General features: G+C 40.0%; 1 protein-coding gene across 3 annotated transcripts in view; it reads right to left on the bottom strand.

Moving 5' to 3' along the window:
• The window catches only part of wdfy3 (WD repeat and FYVE domain containing 3), a 111,640-nt gene that overhangs the window by 84,080 nt on the left and 14,890 nt on the right, over nt 1–12,670 (bottom strand). For all 3 annotated transcript variants that reach the window (XM_039620530.1, XM_039620532.1, XM_039620531.1), the window contains exons 2-4: nt 5,036–5,246; nt 2,597–2,720; nt 709–818 (exon numbers count right to left, since the gene is read on the bottom strand). In XM_039620530.1, coding sequence (XP_039476464.1) covers nt 709–818; nt 2,597–2,720; nt 5,036–5,215 — 414 coding nt within the window. In that variant the 5' untranslated portion in view covers nt 5,216–5,246. The remainder of the gene's footprint in view (nt 1–708; nt 819–2,596; nt 2,721–5,035; nt 5,247–12,670) is intronic.

The following is a 12,670-nucleotide window of genomic DNA, read 5'->3' as shown; positions in this document are numbered from 1 at the left end:
GACCCCACACTGCTGCAAATTTGGGATCATCACGTCATCAGACCTGTCGCTGACTTTCAGTCCAGTTCTTGCATAATCTGACATACACCAGCCTTTTCTCCCTTTAATGAATGGCTTCTTGACAGCCAGCTTACATTGAGACCATTTCTGATGAGGCTTCAGTGAACAGTAGATGGGTCAACGGAAGGACCGTTTCCTGGATTTTTTTTCTTATTTCTTAAATATGGGACTTTCAAATATTTTTAGACCTGACACTTCTTCTTTTGTCTGCAGGACAAACTGCAGAGCATGCCAAAATATGCCAAAGTATCAGCTAATAGCACTTTGTGAATCATATTGTTGGTGCAAAAATACAATTTCATGCTTGTGAAACTGCCTAAAGACAGATTTAACATTGGTGCTTTGCTAATTTTGAGATTATGTGCAAACACAACACTGGTTCATCCTGTGAGTTAGGAGGTGTTTTAATGCTTGAATGAGTCATAGATGTGAAAATGGTCAGGCAAAAGGACTGGAGTGAAAATGACTGAAAAAGGAGCCAATGTCCAAAGGAAAACTTTAAAAACACCTTCAGAAAGCCTGGAGAAGTATTGCTCAAGAACATTTTGAGAAATTACAAAAAAGTGTGCTTTTTGCTTCCAAGGGCTAAAGAAATGAGAGGTGGTTCAAGACTTTCACACAGTATTGTGCAGTGTCTTTTCTACTAACCTGTCCGGAGGAAGCTAACAGGTTGATGGTGGTCAGAAGCATCCAGCCGCGACTCGCCTCCTCACTCTGATTCACCTCCAGGAACTGGACTATGGCTCGACTGGCTGCCTCTGAAAAAACAATCACACACACAAACGTGTGGTTAACTGGATGGAAAGTGACAGCTCACTGTGGGGCAGATGGGTTGTTTGAATAATGATCAAATACGTAACAAATTAATCATTACAATGGATGCGACAAGAGGGAACGTGTGGTTGGGTTTCTCGGTTTTGGTTATCTATGATCTTGAAAATGATACATCAATATTGTATTTCGGTCCCACGCACTAGACTTTCAGTTAGCTTATGTCTTTACCAATTTTAACACAGCACTCTTTGTCCTAAAAAAAAAATAGCCACGCTAGGTTTAGGAACAAGTATCCACTAGAATCGAAACATAATAAAAAGGCAAATCACATATTTTTAGTGGCTTTTGTGAGCAGAAATAAAAATGCTTTTGAAAAGGTTTCCTTAATCCAACCCACCAGCTGAGCCAAAGTCTAGTTACTCATTGTTCACAGCAAATCCACAACTGTTGTTTTGATAATGAGTACTGCGACGTCAGTTGAGAGCATGAATCATGTACTGACTCATTCTAAAGAGGCCTGGTGACCAACTGTAGGAGTGTTTTTTTAGACTGTTGTGTTGCAAAATCAGAACCGTTCACTGTTTGATAACAGCACGTCACATGATTAGACAGGGACGAGGAAGAGATGGAAGGACGAGAAAAAGCGAGAGAAATAAGAAATAGAAAGCTGGTGTGTGTGTTTGTGTGCGCGTCTTTTTTGAGGAAACCACAGTCAAAGCTGCCACGGCTGTCAACGCTTTGATGAGATGCTGCTGGCTCACCCGCAGTGAAGGCTAACCTTTCAGATTGAAGTAGGATTGCACGGATCCTCTGAGGAAAACGTATCTACTGACAGCCAAAAAGTCAACAAATAAAGTGCAAACTCTGGGATAAGGCCTTAACTGATTAGGAACATACATGTTTACACTAACATTTTTTGTCCATTATTCATGAAATCAGCTTTAAACATTCTTTACTAAAACAATGAAATATGTATTTATCTTTAGGAGAACAATTAATAAAAGACTTATTGTGATAGGGTATAATAAGACGAAGCTCTTACACACATCCATAGAATAATTCGGGTTTCCAGGATGGAGTAGACAGTTATATTGAGCATCAATTATTTTATTTATTTTTTAAATCATTGACTAAAATCAGTGACCAATCATAGGCATGGGCGTGTACTAATGTCCACTAATAATATACAGATTACAGTAGATTACGGCCCTTGCCGTTTGTGGCACTAACTCTCGAAAGCCTAACAGGAGTAACACTTCCAGCACTTTCTGTCATATTTCAGCCTGCTTATAAAAAAAAAAAAAATGACTGTGTTTGGATTACCCAGCTACCCTTGGAAAAACCCAGAAACTATTCTAATAGTCATCAGACGACATATTTATATATGCTTAGGTGTCCAAACTCATCATTAAGAGTACTGGGGAGGTCGTCATATGTTGTCTTTATGGGGGAAAGTCTTCATTTCTATCTTGTGATCTACTATGTGTACCTAACAAAGCTCAGATGCTCCATCTGTGCCTTACAATTAGTTCTATAGTTGAAACTCTGCATGGGAACTGTCTTTGTATCTAAATAAAGAACAAAAATCCCTTTCAACACCACTGTGTGTGTTTATTTGCACAGCCAAAGGGAAAACAGAAGACACAAACCGGTTATGAGAAATTATTGGCTGGTGCCAAAGAAATCAAGTCTACCAGTAGGCCTACTCTATAGTGCATTTTTACACTTACAAATGTGAGTCTGTGTGCGTGTGCAAGCCCACCTGTGGATTTATTGGAGGCTCTTCGTCTGATCTCAGTCACCATGAGTCGGGACACCTGGGTGGTGAACTGCAGCAGGTCGGAGAATTTCTCCATCATGCTGCTGGGAGGTGCGTTCCCAAACACCTGAAGTGGACAAAAAAAGCATTTGATTATTGGAAAAATAATAATTTTAAAAAAACAAGAAGAGAGGAACCAAAAAAAGACTCCAAAACTAGACATCTGTTCACTCGATACTTATATGTAACCTAGCTTATAGTCAGGTGTATACGGTTACAGAAATCCTCATTCCTGCTGATACCTGTGACAGTTTTTGCTTGAATGCACTACTTTATGGTGACAGAGAACATTGGAGGCTAAGCCTTTGGGGCAGCAGGTCAACAAAGATAACTACTCTTCATTCAGCAAAGACTCGTCATCTGTTTACTTATCCAGCAAATCTGACTTGAGAGCAGGCCAGGAGGCTGCCGTCCCGCCCCACAGGGACCACTTTACTTCCAGATTCTGACATGAGTATTGCCACAGGTGTGAATCCCAGCCAGTGGTGAGTAATTAGCAGACAAGTCAAGAGACCCTTGGCAGTGCACTCCAGCTTGATGAGCACACTTAACAAAGGCAGCCTACAGCTGTGGCTGCCGAACACAAAAGCCTGGCCTGCAGACTTTACTTCTGTTCTTTTAGATAAAAACACAGCTATAGGGATTTCAACAACTTAATGTTGTTAACTTGTTAATATGTGTAGCTCACTTCCATGACTACCCACTGACTTCAATGGTCTCCACAGATCTGGATTCAATTTTAGAGTTTTTCCAAAAGGAGGTGCAAAAATGCTTTATGAAAAGATGAAGTCATAACATAGCGTAAGTCCATTGTAGAGTCGGGGGGGAGACTCTCTGGAGAGCGGCTGAATGATCGCCATAACAACAGTGAGCTGTTCAGTCTGGCTCAGGAAGTGCACAACTGAGATTTCAGAAATTACAAATGTTTGATGAATTTGAATCTATTTTGTCTACAGATAAAAATTAAAAGATAAAAAATACAAGTCTGTACTGGACTTTTCTCCCCCTGCATCAAAATAGTTACAATACACCACCACCATTCAGCTGGTCTGATTTTCTTATTAGTGCTTAAATCACTAAATGTTCATATTAGTTAGTTAGCAGATATATAATTTAGAAAAACTTTAATCACAAATGATTTTCAAATATTCTAAACACCAAACTAACGATGACACAGTGTGTAGTTCAGTGAGTTCAGTACTTTTCAGCACTTTATGCTCCTTAACACCTGCCAACCAGGTGTGCTTTGGGTACTATTTGCTTTGACCTGCACCTGAAAGGTTCAGCTCCTCCTACTCCTGTTACATCTAGTGTAAGACTAACAGCATTCCAAACACTGACACAACAGTCAAACATGGTGGTGGTGCTAGTATGATGGTCTGGAGCTGCTCAGGACCTGGGCAACTTGCTGTAATTGATGCATCCATGCATGCCTCTCTCTACAAGAATGAGAATTCTGGCTTATGCAACAGGACAATAATCAGAAACACACCAGCAAGTCCACCTCTGAATGGATAAAAAATAAAATAAAATGAAGGTTCTGGAGTGGCTTAGTCAAAGTCCAGATTTAAATCTGCCTGAGATGCCTTAGCATGAACTTAAACAGGCCATTCATTCTTGAAAACCCTCTAATGTGGTTGAATTACAGTAATTCTTCATAGATGAGTGGGTCTAAATTCATCAACAGCAGTGTGAAAGACCCATTGCCAGTTACTGCAAACACAAAACTGCAGTTCTCACAGCCAAACGTTTGCACAACAACCTTTTCATACAAGGCCAGGTAGATTTGGTTAACCTTTTTGCCTTAATAAATAAAATCATAATTTGAAAACTTCATGCCTGTGTACACTTTGGAGGTGGTAAAAAAAATATATGACGCAAAGGTTGGACTGAAAAGTCCATTTCGTTGTGCTTTGTTCAGCTAACCTTTAGCCCTAAAGTCAACAAGCCCACACAAGTCAACAAGCTTATTTTCATCCCATTTATCTGCAGTCTGGTGTACCTATCCGTACCTATCCAGACAGGTACGTATGAAAATATGCTTTTAACCACTGGATTTGAATCTGCAGAAGTTCCCTGGTGAGATCTCATTTTCAAATGTCAATGCATCTATAGTATCTATTGCACCCATGACCTCAGAGAAGCAGCTAACACGTTTGTAACCCAGCACAACAGAGCTCTCTTCCTTTTTTCCTTTTTTTATTTTTTTTTGAATACTGCACAGACGAGAAACACATGATTTGAAAGATAGCTACAGATAGCACAGGAACCAAATGAAGCAAACTGTAACCTGCCACATCAGAGCTGCCATATGTACAAATATCTGTTAATCCGCCTGTTTGGAGCACCTCCAGTTCTCCCTCCACCCATGGTGTGACTTACCCTGTTAAATACAGGAAGCATCATGTAGAGCTTCTCCTCCTGCTCCTTCTGGGTCATGTGGCGAGGAGGGTGGCACAGCTCGGAGAAGAGGCGTCGCAGGTGCATGAGGCCCAGCGCGTTGTCCTGGGGGCTGCACTCCTCCTGCCTCGGCCGCCCCATGATCCTTTTCACCATGTTCATCTTGAGCGGCTTTGTCAGGGCAAAGGCAGCCCTGCAGATGGGAAAGAGAAGATTTAATAAACATCTCACAGTAACTCAATACATAAAGATCTTGTTAGTCTATGTAACTAAAACTCACTGCTATTTGGTATCAGTTCAACTCTCTAAGTGGTCTCAAGTATCAAAAAGAGCCAAATATAGATATAGATAATATTTCACATTTCACACAGATTAGCTTCTTGTTTTGTTTCTTTTTTGAATCAAAGTATCTTAATTCACTCATAATTCTGACAATTGTAGACGATGTGAATATAAGTACAGCTACCTTTCTTCATAAGTGTAACAGAGTACTAGTATTGTAACAAAAGCCAGCTGTATCAATACAAGTAACCATTAAACACAAAGTTATCTTTAGGCAAATTTATTGAAATTTTCTGTCTACAAAGAAGGTTTAGCATGAGCACCGTGCTAGCATAGAAGCAGTAGATGTAATAATGCTCTGTGTGTTTGTACCCAGGATCATTCAGGATCTACTTAATTACATTTCTGTGTTCAGATCCTGGTTCACAGTAACACATGTAAGAGTGCCAGCTTCTAAGAGCCAGCTGGGTTTCCTCTGGTTGCAAAAACAAAGAAATCTGGTGGGATTGGTTCCATATGATATATTACTCGATGTGGTTTCTTGAAAAAAATAAATTCCAAGGCTAACTTTGACCTTGGGCATTAACAATGAAGGCCAATGTCAAATGCTTAGCCAACCTATGTATCTAAGTACCCTAAGATCTAGTATATTGTTGTGAAGTTTCAAAACGATCCATTAAAGAATTGTGGGTAATATAAAGTTTCACTGATTTTGGTGTGAGCTTGACCTCAGTTTCAACAAAATCAAATCAGCTTATTTATTGGCATCAACCGTCACACAAAAATTAAAAATGATATTGCTAGACTGCTAACAAATATACAGTCAAATCTAACAGATTAAATAATATAGAGTTATTTATAGTTCGATAGACAATAGTAAGCTTTATGACATTGCAGCTCGTGATATTTGACTTAAAACACCAAAATGATGAAGTTATGGAGTCAAACAAACAGGAAATAAATTGGTGTAGCAGCTACGGCAGTTCAGTAGTAACAGAAAGAATGAGGCTGCAGATAGAAGTGGCGGAAATGAGTTTCCTTCAAAGGGTGGCTGTGCACTTCCTTAGAGATAGGAAGAGGAGCTCAGACATTCGAGAGGGAGAGTAAAGCTCCTGCTCCTCCACATCAAAGCCAGTTGAAGTGGTTCGGGCATCTGACTAGGATGCCTCCTGGATACTTCCTAGGTGAGGTGTTGACATGTCCTCTTCGTAGGAGGCCCCGGGGCAGACTAAGGATCTGCTGGAGAGATGGCTGGCTTGGGAATGGCAATGAGCAGGAAGAGGTAGCCTGGGAGAAGAAGTCTGGGCTTCTCTGCTTGGAGATACTATTTGTCGGTCTAGCCATCCATCCATCTATCTATGTCTATATTTATATATCTATTATACACCCAGCCAATAAAGGAAAGTTCTCTTCTGATTGGCAGATTTGACAGATCTCTGTATACAAACTGTTACTGCACTGAAGCAGAGGCTGTATGGCCCAAATTCAGGTCACTGATTCAGTCATTTACTTTGAACTGCAAGTTAAGAAATAAAACAACAGATTAGCATCTGTGACTGATCATCGTTTTGCATCGCTCTTCCCTTGAACGTAGTTGATATATATTTAGCAATTTGTTCCACATGTCAGCTTCTCTCCAGACTATTTGAAATGGTTGCTAGGAGATATCACAGGGCTGCAAAGCCTACGTACGACAGATAAATATCTGGTGATAAAAACAGAATCAACAGCTTAGACGACTGCAAGAAAGTTGCTTGTCAACCTCAAACAGAAGCTTTCTTTTCATGCACTGCCTTGATCATGAGCACACCAACAGTGGTGGTTGAAAGAGAGTTTTTTCTGTTTTAAAATTAGGGTTTTTCTGCATAAAAGAAAGGGGGTTTGTTTTCCTCTTCCAAAGTCAAAAGAAAAATTAACAGCATTGAAATAAAGTTATATTTTCAACAAGCTTAGCCTACCATAATGAAAAGTTACCTTCATCAAACGGGCAGAAATAACAGGAAAATGCAAGTAGGATGTGGGGAAAACAAAATCTGGACCTTTTACTTCTCTCCTTTGCATCTGTCATCATACACAAGGCTCACTTTGAAGAGATTCTATGACACATCTGTCATATTGACAACAATAGCACACCTGCTATGACCACTGGAGACATGTTAAGGTTGAGTGTCACATCAGCTGCAGCTTAAAAACATTTATTTGAACACACACACTCTATCTATTTATGAATGACAAAAAAAGCTCTGGCACTTAAGTCACAGCTCTTGCAGAAAGCCAGCAAGACCCATCAACAAGGAAGAGACATGGCAGTTTAGCATGTAGTCCGTCCTTTTCCCAGCAGACTCCTCACACCGAATTACTCTCAGACATTCTGCCCTTCAGTTACAACCCAAAAATCTACTGGTGCTGTAGACGTCACTGTGTGGGTTTTTGATGTCTTGCACCATCATAGCCTCATCATTAGATGGATTACATCTTGGCATTGAACACAGCATGAACATAAAATGGAAAATACTGGAAAATTTGGCCAAATTTATTTGAATTGTTGATACAAAACCAGAGAAAGACAGAGACATTGACTTGAGGGGAACTTTGCCTTAAAAAGGGGCTTTAGTTTGTATCATCACTACCATAAAATTCTGTTTTATTATTGTTATCATTATTATTACTTCACTCTGTTGTGTTTTTCTTGCCATTTTTGAGACGTTGTGTGACTCTGGTACTGTCACATTTGCCAATGAATCCTACAAGCTGCTCGCTCAGTTTACAATTCAAATTTTGTTCGATTCAAACAGTGAAGGAGAAGGTAAAGACAAGTGACGACTGTCCCCCTTCTTCCCAAACTAAACTTTTAAAGTCAAGAATATTATTGAGTTTATTGCTTTATTTGCCATCTCAACCAGTTCTTTTCAATTCTAAAGAAATCTGAATTCAAACCAGCGAGACTCAAGGTGAAAGGCCCCAGGAGCTGGCTAATTCACTTTTGGCAAGCTTCTCTGTATATAAATTTGATTCCATTGTTGTGATATCACAAATGCTACAGAGATATTAGGGTATTTATAAAGCAGACAGTAGGCTTGACTGCATGCCAAAACAGCTGATTTGGAATAATGTGACAGAGGATGTTCCTCCCTGCTCTCAGCTCCGTTCATTTCCTTTCTTTCTAAAAACAATCTGTTCCCTTCTTGTTCCCTCGTCATCAAATAAGTCATCTATTTATTGGTGACAAAGGAAAAACGCTGACTTCTGGACATATATCTACCCCCAAAATCACAGCTCATCTCCAGATTAATAGATAATATTTTCTATGCAACATCAGTGACCTTTTACCAACTGCTAACACCTTGATCCCTAATTTAGCCACCATATAATTATATGCACTATACCACAGTACAATGTTGACTATAAGGGTTAAATAAGCTTATGTGTCCCCAGAGGTCTGTCTTCTATTAAGTGCTTTCTTCGCTATGACTTGCATCTAAACAACACACATCTCCTTTCCCAGCATCCCTCTCCTTTAACGACTGTCACAAAAGACAGCAAGAACATGAAGAGCAACATAATGGCAGCGACAGAGAGCTACAAAGAAGCTTCCCAGTGTTGTTCTGATTTACAGAAACATGGCATCTGCGGCACTAACCAAATTACTCAAGACTGAAGGCTTTAGTAACTCATTTTACCCACACAGCAGGACTGCCCTCTGCGTGAACTCACACTTAAACTCCAATTCCATTTAACATCCTCCATTTGGTACACTTTTATCTTGAGTGCCTGACACTGTCCGTGAGCAAGTACATACAGTTATAGCTCGCACAGCCTCAAAAGGACTGAACCCCTTAACCTCAGGGCCTGAAATTCAAAAACCAGGGGAACCCTTTAACCTTTTAGACATCAAGCATTTATTTCACCAACCGTGAGTTATATTCTGATATATTCTGAATCAAAGGAATCTGTTGTGAATTGTGGGTTCCCCTTAATAAGGATACCTGTCTGAGCTGGTCTTGCACCTTCCCAGAAATATAACTACAGGTCGCAATAACTCAAACATCAAAAATATACCTCAAAAGTATTTGGTAACTAACACAGGATGCCGTTTGGCACAGTGGTTTTCAAAGTGTGGGGCAAGCCCATAGACAAGTCTGAAAAGTGAAGCCAGCGACAAAGTGTCGTAAGCCTGCATTCTTTGTAACGGCAGCTAAGAGTGAATATCTGTGGTTGCAAAAGGAATTACATTCCTATAGAAGCTTATGGGAAAACAGCCCTCAGTAAAAACTTTCCTGATCACTGATGTCTTAATGAATAAAATATTAGGTCCATTTTGTAAATTTTGGTTACATAAAAAAGGATTATCCAGGTTATTTTCATTGGTTAACAACTTGTAATCAACAAATTGTTTGCCGATGAGCGTGATTTTCCGCAATCGTTTTCTCATCGTATTTGGTTTCAAAACACCGAGGTGGTGAGGCTGACATCACAGGTCCAGCACTGTAAAGCCACTGTTGATGGTTTGCTGACAGTGAGACTAATGTCACTAACTATCATTTATGTGTTCAGGGAGTTTGCTGATGCAATAGTGACAATATTCATTTTATTTTATTTCATTCAAGTTGCATTACTAACAATAACTACAGTAAAGAGCTTCTTTGGCTCTTTGGTAGATCAAAATAAAGATTAAGATCTACTGGATTAGCACAGATTTGCTATAATGCACTAGCTAGTATTTTAGCATATATGTTTTTTCCAATTTGCATAGATGTGACGTCTCGTCTGCTTCCTGTGTTTGTTGTCCAACATGAACAGCTCAGTTTCACTGCCGATGGCAATCTGGGCACACAGACTGACAAGTATGAGCACAAATAACCTCATCACCCACTACGGGAAGGACTTAATGCAATTCTTTAAATTATATTTTATCTACCAGTTCAAACACAAACATTTGCACACTCAAAATTTTGAGCAATACCCCTGCACGTTCCTGAGTTGTGCAGAGTTCATACACAGGAAACGCAATGATTCACAACATCAGGTGTCATCTGACTAAACATTAAGAACCAAGGGTAAAAAAACATAAATATATGTTGCCATCTTTGATGTCCCATAACCTTAATGGTCTGGGGGGGAAAAAGAAAGAAGAAGAAGCAGAAATCAAAAGAAATTACAACCAATCCTGCAATCCAGCTTTGAGTCACACAATTAGTTTTCACATCAGTGCTTTGAGCCTCTATCCTCTGAAAGTTTCCAGAGAAAATAACCTCACACAGGTAAAATGTTTGCACATGATGGAGATCAAAGAAGACAAGACCTGAAAGGCTCACGCTCTGACATTTACAATACACCCTGTGTTGGCTGCAATATACTCCACAATTCAGCTCTCACTAACCACTGGCTCTGCCTGTATGAGATAACGTAGAGTTAAACATCCCTCCATCCCTGGGATTACAATATTGACAAAATAACAGTGACGTGGACTTTTGCTAGAGTCGAGCAGCCCTACATTATTCAGTGAGCATTTAGTAGTCATGACACAGGCCAACCAAATCTTCAGACTCAATTTTGTACTCACCTAGACACCTGTTAAATGTAAAGACAGCTGCGCTCTGATGTTTACAAAAATCTGTCTTCAGACAAAATGAACACCTGCGAAAGTACTCGAATCCGCCTTTGCAGTAGTTCGTGCTGCAGTGAGTTTCTCCAGGACATCATTTAACCACGATGAAACACAAACACACACACAGATAAAAGCAATGCCTCCTGTGGTATAGTGGCTGGAAAAAAAAGAAAAATTCTCCAATACAGACCAGACACACAGGGCAGTGGGATTCAACTGGTTCTGTGTCAGTGAATAATCTGATTTTTGTTTTGTTTTGTTTTGTCGCTTTGATATGTGCCAATACCGACTCATGATTAACGAATGACACCATAAAGTTGTTATCAGAGTGAACGGTCATAAGCAGATATGGTTTAAGTTGACCTAGAAGATTTTCTTTCTAGGTCAAGTTTCTTCGAGAGGGAAAATTAAGCCATTTCCTGTTGTAGTCTGGAATGGAAAAGCAAAACTATTTTATGTTCAGGTTATTGAAAACTGCAATTCACCATTTAACACTGACAGCTGAATATCTTTTGAAATCTTTGGCAGGAAACCAAAGTAAATTACAGCAGCCATGGTTCATCTTCCAAAGATTATGTTTACTGAGGTAAAGGTTGATTACTTTTATTATGAGTATATGCCATAACTGGCATAAACTCAGCACTGCAGCATATCCAGTTCCTTTCTTTTAACTGCTAACATCCTTCCCCTTTCTGTGATGACACACATAATGCTGGTCATTGCTTCTCATTTACACCACTCCATAGACAACCCACAGGCAAGTCCTTATCATAAATAAAACTAACTCCACTAGATGGATGGGCAGGCCTTTGGAAGTATAAAGCAGCCAAGCACATATAAAAGTGAAGGCTTTGAGAAAAAGTCACATCCACACAATACACTCGGCCAAGAGAAACACGCCAGCAGTGGGGTTACAAAGTGATCAACATGTAGCTTCAGCAGCATCAGCAGAAAAGCCCGTCTTCAGCTGCTGGCTAAAATGGAAACTCCGCCTGAGCCACAGGCAAGTCTGTTGAAAAGCTGACAGGCAAGAAAAAAACATTCTTGCTGGATGTTAGAAATCGAGAATCCAAAAGCAGAAGTGGGTTGGTCTGCGTTGAGTTTAAAAATATCAAGTCCAGTAGGCCAGCTTCCTCAGTTGCTGTTTAAAGCTGAGAGATTTAAACAGCAGCCCGTCAAAAGTCTCTTTTAGGCACTTCATAGTGCCTAAAAGAGTCACTTCATAGTGCCTAAAAGAGTCACTTCATAGTGCCTAAAAGAGTCCCGGTCACGATTTAGATCAGTGGATGAAACAGTTTTTAAAAACTGATTCATTTATTAATTTAAAAAACGTTTGCAGATTGTATTGTATAGAAGTCAATGTGACCGCTTTTGAAGTTGGCCGTGTAATGATGTGTTTTGTTGTGATGCTTGTGCTGAATGTCAGTTGCATTTGGTTCTTTCACTTATTTGTCTTGAAATCTGCTGCCCTCTTGGTTAGGGATGGGTATCGAAACCCGGTTCTTGTTGAGAACCGGTTCCCACTGTTTCAATTCCTTGGAATCGTTTGCCATTTTTGCAAACGATTCCCGTATCGATTCCAGTCGCCCCGAAAGACGTCACCACGTTGCGGAGCGTCATTTACCTGGCAGGGCGCCTAAGCGGCTCAAACGCTCAAAAGTTTGGTTATACTTTACGAGAACGGATGACAACGGGGCAACTTGCAATACTTGCAAAGTAGATATTTC

The sequence above is a fragment of the Oreochromis aureus genome, linkage group 12, assembly GCF_013358895.1.
Source record: "Oreochromis aureus strain Israel breed Guangdong linkage group 12, ZZ_aureus, whole genome shotgun sequence".
Classification (NCBI taxonomy): Eukaryota; Metazoa; Chordata; class Actinopteri; order Cichliformes; family Cichlidae; genus Oreochromis; species Oreochromis aureus.
The sequence above is the reverse complement of the archived record's forward strand: the minus strand, read 5'-3'. Positions and strand labels throughout refer to the sequence as shown.